This window comes from Rhinatrema bivittatum, chromosome 2 (genome assembly GCF_901001135.1).
Source record: "Rhinatrema bivittatum chromosome 2, aRhiBiv1.1, whole genome shotgun sequence".
Classification (NCBI taxonomy): Eukaryota; Metazoa; Chordata; class Amphibia; order Gymnophiona; family Rhinatrematidae; genus Rhinatrema; species Rhinatrema bivittatum.
Genome location: NC_042616.1, coordinates 30,045,794 through 30,071,154, shown reverse-complemented (window position 1 = coordinate 30,071,154; position 25,361 = coordinate 30,045,794). Strand labels below are relative to the sequence as shown.

Here is a 25,361-nt window from a genome sequence, read left to right as displayed (position 1 = left end):
CGGCCTGGCATCCGCACCACGAGTTTTCACCAAATGCCTTGTGGTGGTTGCAGCTTTTCTCAGGAAGGAAGGTGTCCACGTCTACCCCTATCTGGACGATTGGTTAATCAGGGCCCCAACCCAGCAAATTGCTCGGTCCTCCCTGACCCTAACAATTCAAACTCTGCTTTCTCTAGGGTTTCTTGTCAATTACGAGAAATCCTACTTAGTCCCATCTCAGACCTTATCCTTCATTGGGGCAGACTTGGACACCTTACAGGCAGGTATCCTGGGGTCCTGGAGAGGGAAAGATTACCGATAGTAAATGTAACACCAAAGTTAGAAGCATAATAAGTGACATTAATGGAGCCATAATCCATGTTAAGGAACCATTTATTGATGTTAGGGATATAAATCAGATACAATATTGTGCAGCAAAACCTATTACTGAGAGAATCTTGCCAACAAGAACAGAAGGACAGGAGACAGATGCCAACTCCCCATTGGAAAAAATGTATAAAAGAGAAAATAAAATCACTGCTTGCAGAGGCATCATTGATAGACACACAGCTTAAAGGATCGAGGGCAATGAAAGTATTGAGGAAGATCCACAACATAAAGCTAAGATATGCGACATTAATAGAAGAAGATCTTACCTTTGTTTTATTTAATAATAAATTGAAAATAACAGCGGAAGGGCAGAGGCTGAGGAGGTAAGAAGGAAACAGAAAGAAGAAGCACCAAAATCAAACATTTAAAGAGAACCTGAAGCGGTTCAGTAGGAAATTGGGAAGGAACATTAGTGCAGTTTAAAAAAACCACCAACCAAAGAAGAAAGAGAACAGTTTGGGAGAGATTTGTATGAAGATCCTGGAGAGCATAAAAGAGAAACTGAATGATTGCCCGGCACACAGGGGAATATAGAACAGGCAAACATCAATACTAAGGAATAACCTGAAGTTACAACGATTGAGCAGGAAGCCAGGATAAAAGTAGGCCCAAATTGGAAGTGCCCTGGCCCTGATGCAGTGCCCAACTTTTGGCTCAACTATTTCACCTCTCTCCATCAAGATCTGGCTTACTGAGGAATCCAATGGATCAGAAAGCCAGAAGTGACTGCACGGTGGCCAGAAATGGGAAGAAACCTTCTCCTACCTGAGGGGAGAGCCAAGTGATGCCCCCAAGAACCATCCACCACTGGCCTGCTTGCCTACAATCTAAAAGCTGCTCACTGCAGTCGATGCAGATAGAAAATCTCTCCAGCCTAATTCTGGTAGCATCTTGATGACAGAACAGAAGGGTAACAGTATCTCACTTATTACTTGTTGATGATTGAAGCTCTCCTGTTCTCGTGATGCTCCCTTGGCAGAAAACCTTTGTATGGTGAAGAGTTTCTCAGCTGACATAGGGATGACATTTAGCTTGGACAAATGTGCTAAGGAAATTTTCCTTGCAGGAGGATTAAGCAGGGCTGAGAACACCTCCCCGACTGAAAACTGCAAGATTAGGGGAGCTGGAGCAGGAGCACATTTATAGTGGAAGAATTCAGCGTGAACTATCGGTAGAGAATATTATAGGGGAGTGAAGCTGAGTTTGCAGAGTGCCTTGACAGCATGAAATAGGATATAGGCTATTGAGAAACCTGCAATCTCTGCATTATGATACAGTTTTGGAAAGGTGGGCTGGCCTCATGGATATCTTGAGGAACTGGACATGAAAACTGGAGGATTCCTCCATGCTCGTTGGGTAATTTAGGAGGACTGGTGCATGCTGAGGTTGCGTGTCCCTAGAACTGAAGGTCAACCCTGGTTTTATCAATAGGCACCCATTATGCCTGTGCCTAGGGCATCAAACAATTAGGAGCAGCAGGCTGGCTAAGATTTTTTTGCCTTTCAGCTCTGCTGAATTACATTCTGCAGAGAACACCCCTGTGCTAATCTGTAACAGACCCTGACTGGAGATGGGGGAGAGTGAGAGCACCAAAAGTGCCCAAGAGCAGCAAAATCCTAAATCCATCCCTGCTGAAGGTGGTAGGAGTCTTTGTTGAGTTTATTACAAATATCGGGCTACCATGATACTCGGGGAGAGATGATGAAGGTCTACAAAATCATGAAAGGACTTGAATCGGTTATTTACTGTTTCGGATAATACAAGGACTAGGGGACACTCTATGACAAATTGGAAATTTTGTTTTTCACTCAATGCATAATGAAGCTCTGGAATTCATTGCCAGAGGATGTGGTTAGGGAAGTTAGTGTAACTGGGTTTAAAAAAGGTTTGGATAAGTTCCTAGAGCAGAAGTCTATAAACTGCTATTAATCAATAAGGAGTAGTAGCTTGGGATCTATTCATTTAATGTTTGAGTACTTGCCAGGTACTTGTCTTGTTTGGCCACTATTGGCCACAGGATACCAGGCTTGATGGGCCCTTGGTCTGACCCAGCATGGCAAATCTTATGTTCTTATGGAAAAATTTCAGAAAAAATCCAATGTGACTCCCCTAATCTATGCATCACCTGTGACTGACAGGCAAATGATGTAAGAATGTTCCAGAAAAAAAAGACTATGGAGACGTCGTTACAGGGAGATCCTGAAAGAATTTCCTGATGAATACTGGTCTGTGCTCCCCTCCTTCATCAGCATCGTAACCTTCAGAAATTCACTGTGGTCCTCGTTTTAGTACCTGTACTTTCTAAGGGGGGATATGATAGAGGTGTTTAAAATCATGAGAAGTCTAGAACGGGAAGATGTGAATCTGTTATTTACTCTTTCGGATAGTAGAAAGACTAGGGGGCACTCCATGAAATTAGCTTGGGGCACATTTAAAACTAATCAGAGAAAGTTCTTTTTTACTCAACGCACAATTAAACTCTGGAATTTGTTGCCAGAGAATGTGGTTAGTGCAGTTAGTATAGCTGTGTTTAAAAAAGGATTGGATAAGTTCTTGGAGGAGAAGTCCATTACCTGCTATTAAGTTCACTTAGAGAATAGCCACTGCCATTAGCAATGGTTACATGGAATAGACTTAGTTTTTGGGTACTTGCCAGGTTCTTATGGCCTGGATTGGCCACTGTTGGAAACAGGATGCTGGGCTTGATGGACCCTTGGTCTGACCCAGTATGGCATGTTCTTATGTTCTTAAGTATTATGTGAAAGAACCATTAGCAGATCTCACATTCTGTATGCATATGACCTTTGGCGATCCCAAGTGAATTCACCCCACTGGACTGCTGTAGAGAAATACATTATAATCTGATTGGCTAATGAATGATTGATGTTCCTTCGTGTACTATTCAGGAGGATCCAAGTCTGCTTAGCCAACATTGTTTATTCAATATATTTCCACATTTGTAGAAATGTCAGTTTGTTTTATTGAAACACAATATAATTTATTTAAAATGCTAAAGAAATGACGAAGACGGTACATTAGTTTTAAAAGAGAAAGAATGAGGAGGCAGAGAGAACATAAACAAAAAAAGACCCAGAATAAAAAGAGAGTGAGTGGAAATGTAACCACAGGCACAAAGGTTGGAAAACTGCTTTCCTTTCAGTTTGATGATTTTTCCTGTCTGGGCTGAGTCAAGGAAGTGGAGTGGATGGGAGGCAGCCGGTATCTGCCCTTCTCCTCCAACAGTTTGCTCACCAGCCTAAATCAACAATTTTTCTGTTAGCACAATGTGGAGGGGAGGAAACTAAGAGGTGAAAATCTCCTGGTCATGGGGAGGGGAGGGGCAGGGCAGGAGAGAGGACAGGAAGGGAAGGGGAAGAGAGTCAAAGGGAGAATGGAAAGTACTGGGGGGAGGGGAAAAGGGACATACAGGCCGATACAGTAAACATCGCAGGAGAGCGGGCACTCTCCCAGCCCGCTCACAGGCCACTCTCCTGTGCGCGAGATTCAGTAAATAAAATTATTCAAATTAGGGCCCGCGCTAAAAAGAGGCGCTAGGGACACTAGCGCGTTCCTAGCGCCTCTTTTTTTTGACAGGAGCAGCGGCTGTCAGCAGGTTTGACAGCCGACAATCAAAGAAACATAGAAATGACGGCAGAAGAAGACCAATCAGTCCATCCAGTCTGCCCAGCAAGCTTTCGCACTTCTTTTTTCTCATACTTATCTGTTTCTCTTGGCTTTTAGTAACCTTAGGTTCTATTTCCCTTTCATCCTCACCATTAATGCAGAGAGCAGTGATGGAGCTGCTTCCAAGTGAAATGTTAAGTTTGATTAGTTGGGTAAGCGGCAGCACAGCTCTCTGCCGTTGAAGCAGGGAGCTATGCTGGATATGCGTGAAGTATTAGTTTTTCTTCTCCCCTGCCGTTGAAGCAGGGAGCTATGCTGGATATGCGTGAAGTATCAGTTTTTCTTCTCCCCTGCCGTTGAAGCAGGGAGCTATGCTGGATATGCATTGAAAGTGAAGCATGCCTTGAAAGTCACATTAACTATCATCAAATATTGAAACGCCTAATAATTGGTAATTGAATAAGCCTAATAATTGGTAATGCCTATAGCCCATGAACCCATCCCTGTTTTTTGTTTGTTTTTTTTCTTTTTTTAAATTGGGAGATGGCAGGCCTCCATCCTTCCGCTCCGTGAAGGTGGAACACCAACCACTGGCCACTGGCATCCCGCTCCGTGAATGCCTCTGTGGCTTTTGTGGTTTGAGAACCGAGGCAGACAAAATCAATTTTGTCTGCGTCGGTTCTCAAACCCACTGACAGCCACGGGTTCGGAAACCGGACGCTGGCAAAATTGAGCGTCCTGTTTGCAACCCGCGAGCCGCGGGACGATTTAAATTTTTTTTTAATATTTTTAATTATTTTTAACTTTCAGAACCTCCGACTTAATATCGCCATGATATTAAGTCAGAGGGTGCACAGAAAAGCAGTTTTTACTGCTTTTCTGTGCACTTCCCCGGCGCCAGCAGAAATTAGCGCCTACCTTTGGGTAGGCGCTAATTTCTGAAAGTAAAATGTGCGGCTTGGCTGCACATTTTACTTACTGAATCGCGCGGGAATAACTAATAGTCTCAGGGGGGTTGGACGCGCGTTTTCGACGTGCTATTACCCCTTACTGAATAAGGGGTAAAGCTAGCGCATCGAAAACGCGCGTCCAAACGTATCGGACTGATAGAGGACAGACAGAAAGAGGGAAGGCATTTGGGGAGGGTCCAAGAGTGAGGGAAGAGTAGCAAAAGGAAAAGGGGCCATGGGGAGAGGATGGGGACACAGCAGGAGGGAAGACGCCATTCAGCAAGGGGCCATGGGTGAGGGGATGTGGGGCAGGAGAGGAAGGGCAACAGAGGTCAGGAGAAAAAGGCATTCGGGAAGGGGAAATGGATTAAGATAAGCAGGACAGGAGGAAAAAGGGCTGGAGGAGAGGGTTCAGGACATGTCGTGGGTGAGGGGAAGTGCGGGAAGAGGGGAAAAGACCACGAGTGGAAGTCAGGAGGGAGAGAACATGGGACAGAGGGCAAAAGTGGAAGGACGGACACGGGGAAGAAGGGAAGGCACTCAGGAAGGGGCCAAGAGGCGGGAGGTACATTCCAAAAAAAGAGCCATGGGTGCATCCCATTATTATTACATTACTAACTTTTACATAGGCTACATAACTGCATGCAAAAATTAAAGTGAAACGAGTGGGGTCAGGAAACGTTTTGCAGGTTAAAAAGAGTTCCACGCTCTTAAAAAAAAAAAAAGGGTTGTGCACCCCTGTTCTGTGAAGATCTCTGAGAAAAGGAAGCTTCCATCCCCTCCAACACCTGCTGCAACTGAAATCGTCCTCCGTGATGTCATTACCAGTGTTGCCAACTCCTACATAAGGAAAATCACTGGATTCACTGGAAAAACTTTCTACCACGGGCAAAGGGTGCTCCCTCCCTCCTCTGGGCTTAGCTAAAAGGCTGCCAGCCTGGGCATCGGCACCGGAGGTTCTTGCACTTGCTGTCACCTCTCCACACCGAGCGCAGAAAGCCTTCCCCCCTCCCTCTCCTAGGACCGGAGTTGCCTTCCATTTCCACGCCTCCCGCGTGGGATTGGTCAGTGGAAACGGAAACGTCATCAGTAAGCCCTAAAAAAAAAAAAAAAGACGCCACATTTGTTCCTAAAGTTTTAAAAATAGAGATAATAAATTAGCCTCTTGCCCCATTCATATTTCTAAAAATCCCTAGTTGAAAAAAAAGTCTCAAACTCAAGTGATAAAATCTCTAAACTGGCAACACTGAGTCAGTCTCTGCCTTCGGTTTAAAGCTCCCCGCCTCCTCCGTGATGTCATCACCTGTGCTTTCGATGTAAAGACCCCGCCTCCTCCGTGATGTCATCACCTGTGCTTTCGATGTAAAGACCCCGCCTCCTCCGTGATGTCATCACCTGTGCTTTCGATGTAAAGACCCAGCCTCCTCCGTGATGTCATCACCTGTGCTTTCGATGTAAAGACCCCGCCTCCTCCATGATGTCATCACCTGTGCTTTCGATGTAAAGACCCCGCCTCCTCCGTGATGTCATCACCTGTGCTTTCCATGTAAAGACCCCGCCTCCTCCGTGATGTCATCAGTGCAAACCCTAAACGTAACGCTCCTCTCTTCTGCGATGTCAAATAGTCTGCGTCCTTAATGCAAAGCAGGGTTGCCAGGTTTTCATGAAAGAACAAGCACTTTTTTCCAAAAAGACAAGCCCAAAACACGTGAAATTGAAACACCAATGTCTGTGAGTCGCATAGATGACAAAGGAGCTTAGCTTTTCGCATGTTTCTCTGTTTTAGCATGTTGCAGAAGGTCTGCATGATGTGCACGAATGTCACACTTGCAAAATTTGCACGTAGCCTTATTCTCATTGCTGAAAACAGGCTGAATCCATGCTTTTAGTTCACGTTCCTCTTCCCACGCTTTGCAGTACTTTTTACTGTATTTAGCCCAGTTCTTTACTGTAGCCATAGTAGATTAAAACCATTTAGTAGTGTAGCAGCCAAGGACGGAAACAGTAGGTATAGACTGGCTTTCTTACAGAGGTGATCTTCTACAGGGAGAAGAAATGAAAGAAAAAAAAAGCAAAATTAGAGGAAAGCATAAGTGGTGTAGAAAAATAGCATTACAAGTTTCCATGTCACATTTTTTTACCTGTAGTCAGCAGGTATGGACAAGCTTTCTTTTTGTCAAAATAAGGGTTTGTTTGTTTTTTTATAAAAAGGTGATCAGCTACAGGGAAGAAATGAGAAAAAAAATAGATGAAATCAAGTGGAGTAGAACAAATTGGAGAAATTACTTACCTGATATTTTCGTTTTCCTTAGTGTAGACAGATGGACGCAGGACCAATGGGTATAGTGTACTCCTGTTAGCAGCTGGAGACGGATCAGATTTCAATCTGACGTCAGCCACTAGTACAGTGATGGCCAACCTTTTGCGCTCAGTGTGTCAAAATTCATAAACAAAAACAGAGCATAACTCGGGTGGTGTGTCACTTCTAGAAAAATCCATAATTTTGTGATATTTGTAGCTCTAATAATAACAAAAAGTTATAATTTTAATGTTCTGTATTGATTAATAAAGCAAAAACAATTATTTACCTTACCTGCTTAGTGACTTTTTTTTGCTGAATTTCATTGGCTAAATCTTCAATTAAAACACTCTCTCCCCCTCCCCAAACTCTCACTCCCCTGGATTTTCTCATACACATTCATGCTCTCACACTCACGGGTTCCCTCACACACACACTGAACCCCAGGCAGGCTCCCATTCATTTGCACACCACTCCCGCTCCATCCTCCAGGCAGGCACCCATGCATTCGCACACATACACCCCCATGCAGACTCCCATTCATACACATGCACACACTAAAGGCAGACCCCCCTCTCTTTTGCCAGCAACCTCAGAGCCTCTCTCATTCCTCTGCTGCCACTGTCACTGCTGCCACGTGGCTATTGGGGAGGTGCAGATTGCTGCTACTGACACTGAAGCTCATTCTGCTGCCTCCTCTGTGCAGGCCCCGTGGGCTTCCACTTTCTCCATGCTGATCTCGTACATTGAGATCTGCATAGAGAAAGTGCTATTCTTGCAAATTCCCAAAGATTACATGTGCCAATCACTAAAAAGTAATTTATTTTGTTTTTTACCTTTGCTGTCTGATCTTCATTTTCTAATTAGTTGGTCACAGGCTTTTTTTCCCACCTTTCCTTTCTTTTCCCACCTTCCCTTTCTTATTTTTTTTGCCAATTCCTTTTATATTGTCTTTTTTTCTGTTTCTTTTCTCTCCATCTTCTTCCCTCAAACACACAGGTTCTCATTCTCACATGCTCTTCTCTCTCACACACAGGCTCTCTCTCATACAATCATTCATACACACAGGCTCTCTCTCACTCTCACATGCTGTCTCTGCAAACATTCAAGTCCTCACTCTCACACACAATCTCTCAACTCATCTCATACACACACACACACACCCTATACAGATCCTCAGCCTCTCTCTCACCTCTGGGCCTCCTCTTCGCGGGTCGCCGCAGGATGGGCTCTGCGGCAGCCCTGCTACCAGGCCTCTTCCTCTTCTCGGGCCGCTGCGACTTGGGATTCGCGGCTGCCCGTAAACGCAAGCGCTGCTTCTCTTCTGCACGCGCCGATGCTTCACCTCCTTCCAGCCCACGTGGCTCCGGCAACGTTTACTTCCGGGGCCGCACAGGCAGGAAGGAGGAGGAGCATCAGTGCGTTTAAACGTGATCTTTTTCTTCAGGCCGCGGCCCTGCCTATCTGCCTGTCGCTGCGCCCGGGGGCATTGGGAGGGGGGGGGGCTACTAAAAAACTAGTTTTAAAGGGTCGGCACAGCAGATTAAAAAAAAAAAAATTCCCGATAGTCCACGCAACGCTGCGCGTGTCAGCAAAAGTCTCAGCGTGTCACCTCCGACACGCGTGTCATAGGTTAGCCATCACTGCCCTAGTACACATACCCTTGCAGGAAGCGCAGCTCCTCAGTATTCTTCCTTGAAAAGCGTTGTGGATATATATGTGACTGACTGATTGATTAACTTCATATTATGGTTAACTTAACTAACCTGTTAGAACGTTTAAACTCGATTAAACTTGATTAACTTGAACTGATTGGTTGACTATAGCTGGAGACCGCCAGTGTACTCAACCGGAAAGCGTCGACACCGGGCAGGGTGGACATCTTAGGTAAATAAAGACATGGCTTACCCGTAACTCATTGGCACAATGCCTCAGGGCAGCCCAGGGTGGGATGCCGAGTCTATCTGTCTACACTAAGGAAAACAAAATTATCAGGTAAGTAATTTCTCCATTTCCTAGCATGTAGCAGATGGACTCAGGACCAATGGGATGCACAAAAACTACTCCCCTACAGGGTGGGAGGCTGCCCTTGGCCCACTTAGAATTGTCCTTGCAAATGCCGTGTCCTCCTGAGCCTGTACGTCCAGACGGTAGAATCTGGAGAAAGTGTGGATAGAGGACCACGTTGCCGCTCTGCAGATGTCCGCAGGTGACAGCATTCTAGTCTCTGCCCAGGACACCGCCTGGGCTCTGGTTGAATGGGCCTTGACTTGTAGAGGTGGTGGTTTTCCTGCTTCTACGTAGGCCGCCTTAATGACTTCTTTGATCCAGCGGGCAATGGTTGCCCGCGAGGCCGCTTCCCCTCGCCTCTTTCCGCTGTGAAGGATGAAAAGGTGGTCTGTCTTTCGTACCGGTTCCGACCTTTCCAAATATCTGGCTAGGAGTCTGCCGATGTCGAGGTGACGTAGGCTACGGTCTTTTCCAGAGTTCTTCACGCCGTCCATCGTTGGTAGTGCGATGGTTTGGTTGAGGTGGAAGTGTGAGACCACTTTGGGGAGGAAGGAGGGAACTGTGCGTAGTTGGATGGACCCCGGGGTGAATCTGAAGAACGGTTCATGGCAGGACAGTGCTTGTAGCTCCGAGATGCGGCAGGCCGAACACACGGCCAGCAAGAACACTGTCTTTAAGGTTAACAGAAGGAGAGGTAGGCCTCGGAGGGGTCTGAAGGCGGATCCTGCTAGGAACTCCAAGACGAGGTTGAGGTTCCACAGAGGTACCGTCCACCTTAGAGGTGGGCGAATGTGTTTGACTCCTTTCAGGAAGCGTGATACATCCGGGTGCGAGGCTAGGCTGTCGTCCTCGCTCCTGGAGCCATAGCATGACAATGCTGCTATCTGTACCTTGATGGAATTGAGGGACAGACCCTTCTGTAGCCCATTCTGTAAGAATTCCAGGATTACGGGAACTCTGGAGGGGCGTGGCTTGACGTTGTGGTCTTCGCACCAGGCCTTGAAGACTCTCCAAATCCTTATGTACGTTAGAGATGTGGAGAACTTGCGTGCCCGGAAGAGAGTATCTATTACTGCCCCCAAGTATCCACTCTTCCTCAGTCGAGCCCTCTCAATGGCCAGACCGTAAGCGAGAATTGAGTCAGGTCCTCGTGAAGGATCGGACCTTGTTGGAGCAGGTCTCTGTGCGGCGGCAGTGGTAGTGGGTTCCCTGCCAGCAGTCTTCTCATGTCTGCGTACCAGGGTCTTCTTGGCCAATCCGGGGCCACCAGGAGAACTAGTCCCCTGTGTCGCTGTATCTTGTGAATGATTGCGCCCAGCAAGGGCCACGGCGGGAAGGCGTATAGAAGGGTCTCCGGAGGCCAGGGCATCGATCCCCTGGGACTGCGGGTCCCGTCTGCGGCTGAAGTATCTGGGTACTTGAGCATTGGATCTGCTTGCCAGAAGGTCCATGTTTGGGATCCCCCACTGATTCACTATCATTTGGAAGGCTGTGGATGACAGTTTCCATTCTCCTGGATTTAGACTTTCTCTGCTGAGGAAGTCTGCCGCGATGTTGTCTTTCCCGGCAATGTGGACGGCCGAGATCTCCTGGAGATTTGCTTCCGCCCACGCCATCAGGAGGTCTATTTCTAGGGACACCTGTTGGCTTCTGGTTCCGCCCTATCGGTTGATGTAGGCCACCGTCGTGGCATTGTCTGACATCACTCTGACCGCTTTGCCTCGAAGTCTATGGGCGGCAAACCGCAGGCAGGCTAATCTGGCTACCCGCGCTTCTAGGTGATTGATGTTCCATCCCGCCTCTTCTGCATTCCACTGCCCTTGGGCAGTCAGCTCTTCGCAGTGTGCTTCCCATCAGTGTAAGCTGGCATCTGTGGTGAGCAGGGTCCAGGTTGGGGAGGATAGGCTTGATCCCCGGCTCAGGTGGCTGTTCTGCAACCACCACCGTAGCTGGGTCCGGACGCTGCCCGGGAGTGGAAGGCGTACGGTGTAGTTCTGGGACCGTGGACTCCACCGCGTTAGAAGTGAGTGCTGTAGAGGTCTCATGTGGACGCCATCAGTCCGAGGACTTGCAGGTAATCTCATGCTGTGGGACGAGGAACGCTCAGCAAGGTCTGAAGCCGGCCCCGCAGCTTTGACCTCCTCGCGGGGGTCAGGCTGACCTTGTCTTCCTTGGTGTCGAATTGGACTCCTAGGTATTCCAGCGACTGTGCGGGCTGCAGGGAGCTTTTGTTTATGTTGACCACCCATCCTAGGCTTTCCAGTAGTGCTATGACTCTGCTGGTTGCTTGGTGGCTTTCCTCCTGTGACTTCGCCCAAATCAGCTAATCGTCCAGGTAGGGATGAACGAGGATTCCCTCCTTCCTGAGTGTTGCCGCCACTATTACTATTACCTTGGTGAACGTCCGGGGTGCTGTGGCTAACCCGAAGGGTAGTGTCCGGAACTGATAGTGACGATTCAGGACCTTGAAGCGTAGGAAGCGCTGGTGTTCCTGATGCATTGGGATGTGTAAGTAGGCCTCCGACAGATCCAGGGATGTGAGGAACTCTCCTGGTTGTATTGCCCGTATGACGGATCGTAAGGTTTCCATGCGGAAGCGGGGAACCCTTAGGTGGCGGTTGACAGATTTGAGGTCCAGGATGGACCTGAATGTGCCCTCTTTCTTGGGTACGATGAAGTAAATGGAGAAATGTCCAGTATTCATTTCCCGTATAAGCACCGGGGTTATGGCCTCGAGGGTCAGAATCCTGTTCAGTGTAGCTTCCACTGCCGCCCTCTTGAGGGGGTCATGGCAGGGAGATTCCACGAATTTGTCGGGGGGAGTTCGAATGAAGTCCAGGTAGTACCCCTCCTGGAGGATGGCCAGGACCCATTTGTCCATAGTTATCTCAACCCATCTGCGGTAGAATAAGGCTAGTCTGCCCCTATAGCATCTTCCCTTGGATGGGTCGGCTGATTCTCATTGCGGGGTGCGGCCGGAGCCTGCACCCGCGCTGGTTCCTCTCTTGGTGTGCTTGTTCCGAAAGGACTGGTTCCTGCCTGTAGGGCGGGCTGCTCGATAGTTGCTTTTGAAAGGGTTGAAGCGCTGTGAGCTTCTGCCTCTGGCGGATCTGTGGAAGGGACGCTGGTTTCTCTTCGTCTTGTCTTCCGGCAGGCGCGGTAATGGGAGTCACCCCATTTGTTGGCCAGTTTCTCTATTTCGCTGCCGAAGAGGAGGGATCCTTTGAAGGGCATCTTTGTTAGACTTGTCTTGGAAGAGGCGTCCGCCGACCAATTTCGGAGCCAGAGCTGTCTTCTGGCTGCCTCAGTGGACGAGACTCCTCTGGCTGTTGTACGCACTAGATCGGAAGCCGCATCGGTGAGAAAGGACAGAGTTAATTCCATGTCCTCTCCCGGGGTGCTGTTCCTGGCTTGAGATAGGCAGGCACGCGTCACCACGGTGCAGCAGGCCGCAATCTGAAGGGACAGAGCTGCAACCTCGAATGACTGCTTTAGCAAGGCTTCTAGGCACCGGTCATGAGCGTCCTTGAGCGCCGCTCCTCCCTCCACAGGGATGGTAGTGCGCTTAGCGACCGCGCAGACCATGGCGTCCACCCTAGGGCACGCCAGGAGTTCTTTGGTCGCTGGGTCCAGGGGGTACATGGCCGACAGTGCTCGACCCCCTTTGAATGAGGACTCTGGAGCATTCCACTCTAGGTCAATTAGCTGTTGTGCCACCTGTAAGAGAGGAAAATGGCGAGACGTCTGACGAAGGCCCTCCAGCAGGGGGTTCATTCTAGGTTCCCTTGAGGGCCCTTGGCCCGGGATAGCGAGTTCCGTTAGACATTGGGATACTAGGTCCGGGAGCTCATCCTTTGTGAAGAAGCGTCTCATGGTTCGGTGAGGCTCTGTCCCCGGGGGGAGTTCCCCTTCTTCCAGGGGCTCAATTTCCTCTTCAGAGTGGTCTGTGTCCCCGTAGGCGGAACTTCTGGACGGTGTGGACCTGGGCCTAGGCCTCAAGGGTCCTGGGGCATGAGGGTCCTCCGGAGGCTGGACCTCCCGGGGTTCAGTTTGCATCCTGACAAAGGCGTGAATCCCCTTGAACAGCTCCACCCAGGATATCGAAGCTGGGTCTAAGTTGAGGGGCGCCGGTTCTCTGGGAGTCCCCTAGTGCGGGGTGGACTCCCTGGGGCCTGCTAGGTCCGGGGTGCCCCCTGAAGAGCTAGCATTGGGCCCTGGCTGGGAACGGCCCTGGCCTGGATCCCCCAGGGCCTCCTCCAACTGTGCGCACAGGGCGTCTGCCTCCTCGCTCTGTGCGGCTCTGACGTGGCATGCTTGGCAGAGGCCTTGCGCTTTTATGCCCGACTCTGGAGGTGCCATGACTGTGGCCGCGTGAGCTCTTGTGCTCTTCAGTGCGCCTCAGATATGTGCGGAGATGTGCGCTGAGATGTGCGCCTAGCCGCAGATATGCGCCTTGTTCCGTGCGCGCAACTTATGCGCGTGAGGTATTATGTGCGCCTAAGTTTATGCGCACAAGGGACTTGTGCGCCTAGCTCAATTTGTGCACTCGTGTTGAACGGCGAGGTGAGTCGGGTCAAGATGGCGACGGCGAGCATGCGGGCAATATGGCAACCTCCTCGGAGGGTCTCCACGTGGGTAGACCCTCGGGAACAGCCGGGGCATAGCCCTGCTAGAGCGGATCAACCCGGCGGCACTGGCTCCGATCGGCGGCCTGTGCTCCTCTTCGATCCTCGGAGACCGTTTACATAGAAGATTTCTACCTTACCTTGTCTTCGGCGCTTCCCGGTTTCGTCCCGGGCGGTCTCTGTCTGCAGGGGCAAATACCTTCACCACCGCGCTCAAGGAATGCACCCGCTGCCTCTCAGCCGTGCCCGAAATCGGGGGCTAAGTCCCTGCTGAGGTTTGGTCACCGGATCGAGGCTCACCTCTGAGGGACCACGGAAATCACCTCAGGAATCTCAACTGGGGGAGGGACCCGAGGGTATCACCGCAGGAGAGCGGGGCTAGTCTTCAGGTAAACTTTTCTTCTTAAATTTGGGTTTTTCCTTGAATTTTGGTTCTAACGCTCAGAGAGCATGCAGATAGTCCCTAACTGCTTTGGAGACGGAAAATACTGAAGAGCTGCACTTCCTGCAGGGGTATATGTACTAGGGGCTGACGTCAGATTGAAATCTGATCCGTCTCCAACTGCTATCAGGAGTACACTATACCCATTGGTCCTGAGTCCATCTGTCTACATGCTAGGAAATAAGATACCAGCCCCTCACACTCATTCCCCTCTCCGAGCACATCCCTGGCCCCCACACACTCACTCATTCCCCTATCCGAGCACATCCCTGGCCCACACACACTCACTCATTCCCCTCTCCCCACCCCCCTCCGAGCACATCCCTGGCCCCCACACACTCACTCCCCTCTCCCCACCCCCCTCCGAGCACATCCCTGGCCCCCACACACTCACTCCCCTCTCCCCACCCCCCTCCGAGCACATCCCTGACCCCCACACACTCACTCATTTCCCTCTCCCCACCCCGCTCCGAGCACATCCCTGGCCCCCACACACTCACTCATTCCCCTCTCCCCACCCCGCTCCGAGCACATCCCTGGCCCCCACACTTTCATTCATTCCCCTCTCCCCACCCCCCTCCAAGCACATCTCTGGCCACCCACACTCTCATTCATTCCCCTCTCAGCACATCCCTGGCCCCCACACACTCACTCCCCTCTCCCCACCCCCCTCCGAGCACATCCCTGGCCCCCACACACTCTCTCCCCTCTCCCCACCCCCCTCCGAGCACATCCCTGGCCCCCACACACTCACTCATTTCCCTCTCCCCACCCGGCTCCGAGCACATCCCTGGCCCCCACACTTTCATTCATTCCCCTCTCCCCACCCCCCTCCAAGCACATCTCTGGCCACCCACACTCTCATTCATTCCCCTCTCAGCACATCGCTGGCCCCCCACACTGTCATTTCCCCCTCCCAACATACTAATTCCTCCCCTCCTGATACCTGGCTGTAGCTGCACGGCCTGAAGATTCCTTTTACTGTTGCCCTGCTGCTGGCCTTCCCGTTCCAGGTCTGCCAACAAAAATGTGCTCCTGGGGTATCCATCAACAAGGCTTGCAGCTCACTATTTGAATCCTGCTCTGATTGGCTTACTGCTGCACTATAGGGATAGGGTGTGCCTGCTATGGACAGGCTTCATCGCAGCAGCAGCAGCCAATCACTGTAACATCAGAGCATAAGGACATAAGTCCCGCCCATCAAGCCCAAAAAACCGCGACTGGCAGAAAAAATAGCCCAATTAAAAGCAACTAGCGAATCGGAAAAAAAAAAACCGCGAATGACTAGAAAAAGAAGCCCAATCTCGCGGTAAATAAGCGAGGTTGGCAACACTGATTGCAAAGCTCCTGTTCTCTTCTGTGATGTCATCAGTCTGTGCCCACAGTGAATAGATCGCCCCTCCTATGTGATGTCATCAGTCTGTGCCCACAGTGAATAGATCGCCCCTCCTATGTGATGTCATCAGTCTGTGCCCACAGTGAATAGATCGCCCCTCCTATGTGATGTCAACAGTCTGTGCCCACAGTGAATAGATCGCCCCTCCTATGTGATGTCATCAGTCTGTGCCCACAGTGTAGGGCTGCCCTTCCTCCGGTGTGATGTCATGAGTCTGATTATCAGCTTTACTTTCCCTCTTTAAGAGCAAGAGGCAAACAGCTCTTCCCCAGCCCGAGGAAGAGCCCCCCCCCAATTCAGTTCTAATCCTGAAATCTGCAAAAGCGACGAGGAAAATGCCTGCAGGAGCTTCTGCTCAGGTAGGCGGTTGCTTTTCCCAACTTCCTGCCCTCTCTGTATAAACACTAAGAACATAAGAAACGCCAGGCTGGATCGGCGCAATGCTGTATCGAGCCCGGCATCCTCTCTCCTGCCCTGGTCGACTGGGTGTATCCGGCAAATCCTAATACAATATTGGTTTCTGCAAGGAATAGACGTTGGAGTCTGCACTTGATAATAAGTATTCATGGACCTATCCCCCAATCTGTCTCCCCCCCCCCCCCCCTTCCTTCATCTCATTCCAGTCTCCCCCTTTAGTCCATCTTTTAACTAACCAGTCTCTCCTCCCTCATTAATCTCCTCCCTCTCCTCTCTTTCCTGCCTGCTCACTCTCCCTATCCTGCAGTATAGCCTTCCTCTCATTTTCTTCTCCAGCTCTCCAGTACCTCTTCCCTGCTTTACTTGCTGCTGCTGCTGTCAGCCTTCTGTGCCCCCACCACTTCAGCCAAAACCATGTGGCTTTGTTTACTGTGGAAGAAACCCAAAACACAATGTGACTGGGAACAAAATTGTATGTCTGCAAATTAAAGCTGTTCCAAAGAGGCTTTATTAAGATATTTAGTAAGTAGTTTCAGTATTGACAAGTTGGGGGTCCCCTGACATGGGTGCATTTCAGGAAAACCATTGGGAGGGACCAAACCTAGAAGAAAAATAGAATTTTAGAAAATTAAAGATGGACATAAAGGCTGCAGGAAAAATGGAGCAGAAGATACAAAAGAAAAAACTTGGTGTAGTCAATGATAAAACTAAAGGAGTGACATAGTAACATCTTAACAACTCACCTAAAATCTGGAGTCAGGCATTTGACAGGAACAGCTTTAATCTGTGGACATAAAATTGTGCTCCCTATCTGTTTGGTTCCCATTTGTTTATTGTACATCATTGTGCCAGAAGTAGCTGGTAGTAAGAACCAGTTGCAGACGTGGTGGTGGAAGCTGCATTTACTGTAGTGGTGGTAATTCACTGGGTAGGAGGAGGAGCATAGTACTGATGGTGTGGGATCAGTCACATGGCTACAGCAGAGCTGACAAAAGCTATTTCAGATTGGAAGAAGTGGTGGAGGAGTCAAGGAAATGCCAAGGTATCTATTATCAGATTTTGTACATTGTTTTCAAGGCTGAATTATTGTAATTCGGTCTACATTAGCCTCTCAAAGAATACTATCAAAATGTTACAGTAAAATGTGACTTCATCATCACATCAGTTTTGTGATCACAACACTGGCTTCCAATCACCCTGTAAAAAAAAAAATGTTAAAATAATTTGACTATCTGTAAGGCCTTGAATTAAAGGGCACAGACAGTGCTTAAAATTTATCAGCCTTCTTGGAACTGACGATCTAGTAATCAGGACCTACTTTAAATTCCATCTCCAAAACCAGTACATCTAACCGAGGCTAGGCTGAGCATTTTCTGTACCTGAGCCCACTCTATAGAATGTTCTACCAGGACAGCTGTGGACCATTCCTTGTATCCAGATGTTTTGCAAGTAACTAAAAACATACTATCCTTAAAAAATCTATAGTAATCCCAAATGCCTGAAATTAAATGTTTGCTTACAAAACATCTGGGTACAAAGGAATGATCCACAGATCTATAGAAACATGACATCAAAAAAAGATCCCATGCCCCATGCAAGTCTGCCCATCCACACAATTAATTTAATATTTTAATCCTCATTGCTTCCTTAGAGATCGCCTGTATTTCTCCCATGCTTTCTTGAATTCAGACACTGCATATGTCTCTACCACTTCCGCTGGGAGGCTGTTCCACACAGCCACCACCCTTTCTGTAAAGAAATACTTCCTAAGATTACTCCTGAATCTACCCCTTTTTCACCCTCATCTCATGAGCCCTCGTTCTAGAGCCTCCTTTCCATTGAAAGAGGCTCACCACCTGTGCATGGAAACCTTTGATATATATATATATATATATTTTAAAATATTTTTATTTATTTTTAAATTTTCAAAACAAATACAAAGAATAAACTTTAAAAAGAAACAATATGAAATTATACAAGAAACAACAAAAGAAAAGAAAATATTCTCTCAGGATTGGTCCCACAATAAACGGAGGGGGACGTAGAAAATAAGAGGAGACGGCGACTTTCGGAAGAGGTGTTCGTGCTCATAACAGGTGCATGGGGCACCCCACAGTGGGATTTAATGGCAACAAAAGAGAATACCAAGGCCAGTCGGTTCTTCAGCCGAAGGAAAGAACAGGTTTAGAGAGTGGACACACTCTCTAAACCGTGACCAGCAAATCAGATGTCATACATCCCCCCACCCTCCCGCCCCCAGTTGATGATAGGCAAGATGGTCAGGAAGACTTCTCAACACCCAGGCCGGGTGGTCCTGATAGCACCAGACTGGCCAAGACCTCCCTGATACACAGATCTGATAAGAATGAAGAAGGCAAAGCCGATCTCATTCAAAGGGATAGCAGCACACAAGCAGGAGCCAGTAGTAATGGCAAACTCGGGAAACTTCCTCTTACGGCCTGGCTGTTGAGAGGAGAAGGTTTAACAGAAGAAGGTTGTCAGTCCAAGTAATCGTGACCCTTCTAAAGGCCAGGAAGAAGTCCACCTCCTTCACATATTCCTCGCATTTGGACCGTTTTCGAAGCCTCGTGTAAAAGCAGAGGGTTGGCCCCAATAAAAGCAGAGATTGTTTCAATCCTGCAGTTTCTACAGGAAGGGCTAGCGGTTAACACATTGAGGGTGCAAGTGGCAGAGACTGCATGTTTCAGAGGGCCACGCAGAGGGATCTCGGTAGCTGCTATCACAGATGTGGTGCGCTTTCTCAGGGGAGCAAAGCAGGTGAGACCTCCTCAGAAGGTCATAGTATCACCAGGGGACCTGAACTTGGTACTGAAGGCGCTGGTCAGAGCTCCTTCTGATCCCATCACTAAAGACAGCGATGTTAGTGGCCCTGGGTTCAGCCAGAAGGATCTTGGAGTTGCAGTCGCTGTCCTGCAGGGGTCTGTAATTATCCTTTTCAAAGGAAAAAGTGACAGACCTGTACCCACCTTTCTACCCAAGGTGGTATTGGGATTTCATCTCAATCAGCCCATCTCTCTTCCTGGATTTAGGAAGGTGGAATGTGTAGGGAAAAGCATAGATCTGAGGTTCCTATATGTTCGCAGGTGCCTCTTAAATTACCTGGAAGGTGGACTTAGTTGATCAGTCCGAGTTCTATAGGGAGCGAAGAAAACTTTACTAAAAGCTAGAATATTGAGTCCCATTCTTTTCCTGTAGATAAGCAGCATAAATTAGCCGTGCTGTCTGGGACGTCCTCCATGCCACTAGGTGGCGGAGCTCTCAAAGATCACTGAACTTTGTCAGTGAGGTGTTCCTGCTTTTATCTTCCTGCATTTCCCCAAGTCTCCTCAGTCCATTTTTTTTCCACGCGACTGAGTGCACGTGGAGCTCTACTTCTCTCTCAGAGAAAGCGTTATTTCTGTCAAAAAAAAAACAAAAAAACCCCACCGACAAACTTATGATGCCTCGACCACCAGGCAAGCCCCTTCGACTCGCCACACTGCGACAGGGGTCAGCACCGACGCAGCCGATGAAGGCAGCTTCCAGGCCACTGAAGAAACACACCTCGGGACATAAACGGCCCAGGGAGCCTTCTCCTCTTCTTGTCATCGATTCAGAGGGGGATCTTTCTTCTCCCAGAATCTCCTGCAGTTCCTCACCAGATGTTTTCTCTGGCCTCTCCATGGCCTCACACCGCCGAACTGGATCAAGCCTTCAGGACCCACTGTTTAAAAAGGACAGGTGCCCCCCTGTGGACATCACTCAACCCAGGAGCCCTGACAGCGACATCCTGTGGGCAGCAATACCCCCTAGTGGAGTTCAACCCAACCAAGGTCACCCCCTGCGGCAGGCTTAGCCTCCCAAGCCATGTCGCAGATCTCTACGATCCTGACTCAGTTCTTAACATCCATTGAACAGCAAAGTCAACAACCGCCCGAAAGGCCCATTGACGCTCCAATGTCACTGCGGAGCAGCCCAGGCCCAAGACCTTCCTCCGTCGATCAACCTCGGTAGCCGTCTCCTCCTGCAGAGGACTCCCCCCAGCCGTCCTCCTCACCAGGCTCCTCCATAGATTACCCATTAGATCCCGCGGAAATTCCACCTGAGCCCGTTTCCCCCCCCAGAGGATCTCTTCTACTCAAATTCCTGGAGAAAGTGGGCCATCGCTTGGATGTAGAGATGCGGAAGGGCCCGGACCTCAGGCAGGAGTTGATGGGAATCTTAGAAATTTTGGACACTCCTGCTGAACCTACAGCATTGCCTTCCCATGAGGTCTTAGATTCTGTAATGACCAAAGCATGGGAATTCCCCTTTTTTTTTTCACAGCACTTCAAAGTGGATTATATTCAGGTACTGTAGGTATTTCCCTATCCCCAGAGGGCTTACAATCTAAGTCCCTTCTCGGGACAACCAACTTCCTGAAAGACGGATCTCAATTACTGCATGCGGGAGTCACCGTTTTACTCAATGGTCCAGCTCCCTCAGGCATCCATCGTTGTGGAGTCCACAATACAGAGTGCAAAGAAATCTAGGCTCCACTCGAATACCCCCCCCCCCCCCCCCCCCCAGTAAGGACTGCAAATATCTTAACTATTTCGGCAAGAAAACATTTCAGTCGGGAATGTTAAACGCGAAGATCCAGCACCACCAATTCTATGTGACGCAGTATCTGTATGAATGCCTCCAGTCCCTTAAGCCTCTGTTACAGTCCTCGTCCCCGGACGATTGATTCCCACAGGAGTTCCATGACATGGAGGAGGGCCTACGTCACCTCATTCGCTCAGTATATGAAAGCTTTGATACGTCAGCAAAAACCAATGCCATAGCAGCGCACCGCTTAGCATGGCTTCGAGCGAGCGCCATTAAAGATGACGTTCATGAAAAACTGGTGGATCTTCCTTGTCTTCCGGGCCTGTTAGTTGAAGAGCCAATTTCTCAGTTTCCAGTGCCTGTAAATCATTTCTGGCTCTCTGCAGTTGCTTATAACTGGACTTAGTCAAGGTTCTCCTTTGAACCTATTGCAAAGATGTTATCTCTGCTTTTAGCCGCCTCTTGTTTGTCAAGTTTGACCCTCTTCAGATAGGCCGCCCTGGAGATTATGTGCGCTCTTATTACTGCTTTTAGGTCTTCCCCCAAAGAGGGAGGGGGCTTATGTCATCCACACCGTTAAGGTCTACGTCCTCGTTTATTGCTTCCACTATTGGAGAGCAAAAAGATTCGTCTCCCCAGCAACGCGTTATTGAGAGTCCAAAGCGTACCCTCCCTCCTCTCTCTTTTCATAGTGGACCCGTAAAATTTGCTACATTTTGTCTGAGGGCATAAAGAAACAGGTGGATAAAGGTGAGCCAGCTGATGTAGTGTATCTGGATTTCCAGAAAGCTTTTGACAAAATCCCTCATGAGAGACTTCTTAGGAAATTAAAAAATCATGGGATACGGGGAAGTGTCCTATTGTGGATTGGGACCTGGTTAAAAGATAGAAAACAGAGAGTAACATTTGGTAACATTTCCCACTGGAGAAAAATGAATAATGGAGTACCCTAAGGATATATTCTGGGTCCACTGTTTTTTAATATATTTATTAGATGGAGAAGGTACAGAGAAGGGCTACCAAAATGATAAGGGGAATGGAACAACTCCCCTATGAGGAAAGACTAAAGAGGTTAGGACTTTTTAGCTTGGAGAAGAGACGACTGAGGGGGGATATGATAGAGGTGTTTAAAATCATGAGAGGTCTAGAACAGGTAGATGTGAATCGGTTATTTACGCTTTCGGATAGTAGAAAGACTAGGGGGCACTCCATGAAGTTAGCATGGGGCACATTTAAAACTAATCGGAGAAAGTTCTTTTTCACTCAACGCACAATTAAACTCTGGAATTTGTTGCCAGAGGATGTGGTTAGTGCAGTTAGTATAGCTGTGTTTAAAAAAGGATTGGATAAGTTCTTGGAGGAGAAGTCCATTACCTGCTATTAAGCTCCCTCCAGTGATACAAACTTTAAAAACTGACACACACACCACCACCACCTCCGGAACACGTGATTGGTGCAAGGGTATTGGGTGCCCTAGGCAGCCAACCTTATAGCCTTGCACAGAGCCCCCACCATCACCACCCGATCCACACAGGCAGTAAAGAGCTATGCATTTATAATAACATTTTACAGAAAAAATGACAACAAAGTTCAGGATTCTGAGGTAAAAGTATCATTTATATTATATTTACATGCACTGCTGTGATGCCAACCAGAAATCCCTGAAAAAAAAAAAACCCACCTGGAACCCATATGGTATTCAGCCTCTTGTTACTATACTAGAAGAAGGTAAACATAATGGATTCACTGCCACAACTATATCAAAATTATACACACTATCAGCCGTAATTATACAATATACATATAATAAATGCTTTATTAAAACATGTCAAACCAATATCAACACATAGACGTATACCATAACATTAATATACTCCTAAATATTTTCAAAGGTACTGGTTCCCAGTTGCTGTAATCCTGCTTTGGGACTGTGTGTTTAGGGCACTGTGAAATATATACACCCAGAAATGCCTCCCCCTGCCCTGCTGAGTCCCAGCATTTCCAGGTCTCCTGAAATATAATCCTGCTCTGGGACTGTGTGTGAGGGGACTGTGAATTTTGTACTCCCAGAAATCTCCACCCTGCCCTGCTGAGTCTCACCTGATGGACAGGATGCAGAGGGTGCTGAGTGTTTCTGGTTTGTGTTTCAGGACCCAGTAACCTTTGAGGACGTCGCTGTCTATTTCTCCCAGGAGGAGTGGGAGGGTTTAGATGAAAGGCAGAAGGAGCTTTACAAGGAGGTGATGAAGGAGAATTATCAGACCCTCAGATCGCTGGGTAAGGAGGGACTTTTATTAAGAAATTCATATTTTTAGGAGGGGGAGCACTGAATATTACTTCATGATTGAATGAAATTGGGTCTTCTGTTCCCTGAGTCAGCTGGGACTGGGGATGCTGCAGAGGCAGCAGTAATAGCTGGTGGGAGGTGGGAGGTGGGGGACAGGGATTTGTGGAGGGGATGGGGATAAATGAGGGAGGGGAGGTGGGAGAGGAGTGTAACAGGATAGAAAGGGAAAGTATTTCTTAGTAATTGTAGTGAGGAAGAGGAGGGGATGGGGATAAATGAGGGAGGGGAGGTGGGAGAGGAGTGTAACAGGATAGAAAGGGAAAGTATTTCTTAGTTATTGTAGTGAGGAAGAGGAGGGGATGGGGATAAATGAGGGAGGGGAGGTGGGAGAGGAGTGTAACAGGATAGAAAGGGAAAGTATTTCTTAGTAATTGTAGTGAGGAAGAGGAGGGGATGGGGATAAATGAGGGAGAGGAGGTGGGAGAGGAGTGTAACAGGATAGAAAGGGAAAGTATTTCTTAGTAATTGTAGTGAGGAAGAGGAGGGGATGGGGATAAATGAGGGAGGGGAGGTGGGGGAGGAGTGTAACAGGATAGAAAGGGAAAGTATTCTTAGTATTTGTAGTGAGGAAGAGGAGGGGATGGGGATAAATGAGGGAGGGGAGGTGGGGGAGGAGGGTAACAGGATAGAAAGGGAAAGTATTTCTTAGTAATTGTAGTGAGGAAGAGGAGGGGGATGGGGATAAATGAGGGAGGGGAGGTGGGAGAGGAGTGTAACAGGATAGAAAGGGAAAGTATTTCTTAGTAATTGTAGTGAGGAAGAGGAGGGGATGGGGATAAATGAGGGAGGGGAGGTGGGAGAGGAGTGTAACAGGATAGAAAGGGAAAGTATTTCTTAGTTATTGTAGTGAGGAAGAGGAGGGGATGGGGATAAATGAGGGAGGGGAGGTGGGAGAGGAGTGTAACAGGATAGAAAGGGAAAGTATTTCTTAGTAATTGTAGTGAGGAAGAGGAGGGGATGGGGATAAATGAGGGAGGGGAGGTGGGGGAGGAGGGTAACAGGATAGAAAGGGAAAGTATTTCTTAGTAATTGTAGTGAGGAAGAGGAGGGGGATGGGGATAAATGAGGGAGGGGAGGTGGGAGAGGAGTGTAACAGGATAGAAAGGGAAAGTATTTCTTAGTATTTGTAGTGAGGAAGAGGAGGGGATGGGGATAAATGAGGGAGGGGAGGTGGGGGAGGAGGGTAACAGGATAGAAAGGGAAAGTATTTCTTAGTAATTGTAGTGAGGAAGAGGAGGGGATGGGGATAAATGAGGGAGGGGAGGTGGGGGAGGAGGGTAACAGGATAGAAAGGGAAAGTATTTCTTAGTAATTGTAGTGAGGAAGAGGAGGGGGATGGGGATAAATGAGGGAGGGGAGGTGGGAGAGGAGTGTAACAGGATAGAAAGGGAAAGTATTTCTTAGTAATTGTAGTGAGGAAGAGGAGGGGGATGGGGATAAATGAGGGAGAGGAGGTGGGAGAGGAGGTGGGAGAGGAGTGTAACAGGGAAAGTGTAGAAAGGGAAAGTATTTCTTAGTCATTGTAGCGAGCAGGAGGAAATGAGGAGATGAGGTTGTGATGCAGTCTGTGGAAGGACAGACAGACTCCTGACATTGGGAGAAGGGTCTGAGGAATGGATTTTCTCTTAGAGTCCGTAGTAAACCTGACCAGCAGAGGGCTCAGACCTGTATCGTCCTGGAGAGATTGGACTGATTATTTTGGTGCTTGAGCTTTTGAGACCCCACAGGTCCCTTCTTCAGGACTGATCAGATAGAGTGCAGGAAATCCTGACCCCAGTAGGATTTCTGTTAGTTTGAAAGGCCATAAATCTCTAGCAGGGCACTCTTAGTTCATGTATGTATTGTTACATGTTCGGAGAGGGATATGGAAGAACTTACTGTATTCCCTCTTTTCCTAGTGTGTAGCAGATGGACTCAGGACCAATGGGTATAGTGTACTCCTGATAGTTGGAGACGGATCAGATTTCAATCTGACGTCAGCCCCTAGTACATATACCCCTGCAGGAAGTGCAGCTCTTCAGTATTTCTCCGTCTCCTTAGCAGCTTGGGACTCTACACACCCTTGCACAGCGTTAGACGAAATCCAAATCAAAGAAGAAAGAAAATCTTACCTCTACAAGACGAGCCCCACTCTCCTGCGGTGATATCTAAGGGTTCCTCCCCCGGTTGAGAATTCCTGAGGTGATTTCCGAGATCCCTCAGAGGTAGGCCTCGGTCCAGTAGCCGGTTCCTGTCGTGGACTTAGCCCACAGAAACAGGAGTGGATGAGAGGCAGCGGGTGCAAGACCGAGC

At 48.5% G+C, this 25,361-nt stretch overlaps 1 protein-coding gene and 1 long non-coding RNA gene across 3 annotated transcripts in view; one reads left to right on the top strand and one right to left on the bottom strand.

Moving 5' to 3' along the window:
• Positions 1-4,986: 4,986 nt before the first annotated feature.
• Positions 4,987-15,616, bottom strand: LOC115083729. Its single transcript, XR_003854390.1, has 3 exons — positions 15,266-15,616; positions 7,085-7,162; positions 4,987-6,983 (listed from the first exon to the last, which is right to left on the bottom strand). It is a non-coding gene; the product is annotated as an uncharacterized LOC115083729 (long non-coding RNA).
• A 261-nt stretch (positions 15,617-15,877) lies between these two features.
• The window catches only part of LOC115085871 (oocyte zinc finger protein XlCOF6-like), a 34,123-nt gene continuing 24,639 nt past the window's right edge, over positions 15,878-25,361 (top strand). The window contains exons 1-2 of one of the 2 annotated variants that reach the window (XM_029592398.1): positions 15,878-16,074; positions 22,873-22,999. In XM_029592398.1, the coding sequence (XP_029448258.1) occupies positions 16,051-16,074; positions 22,873-22,999 (151 nt within the window). In that variant the 5' untranslated portion in view covers positions 15,878-16,050. Of the gene's footprint in view, positions 16,075-22,872; positions 23,000-25,361 lie in introns of those variants that run through there. The other variant, XM_029592399.1, reaches the window with a different exon arrangement.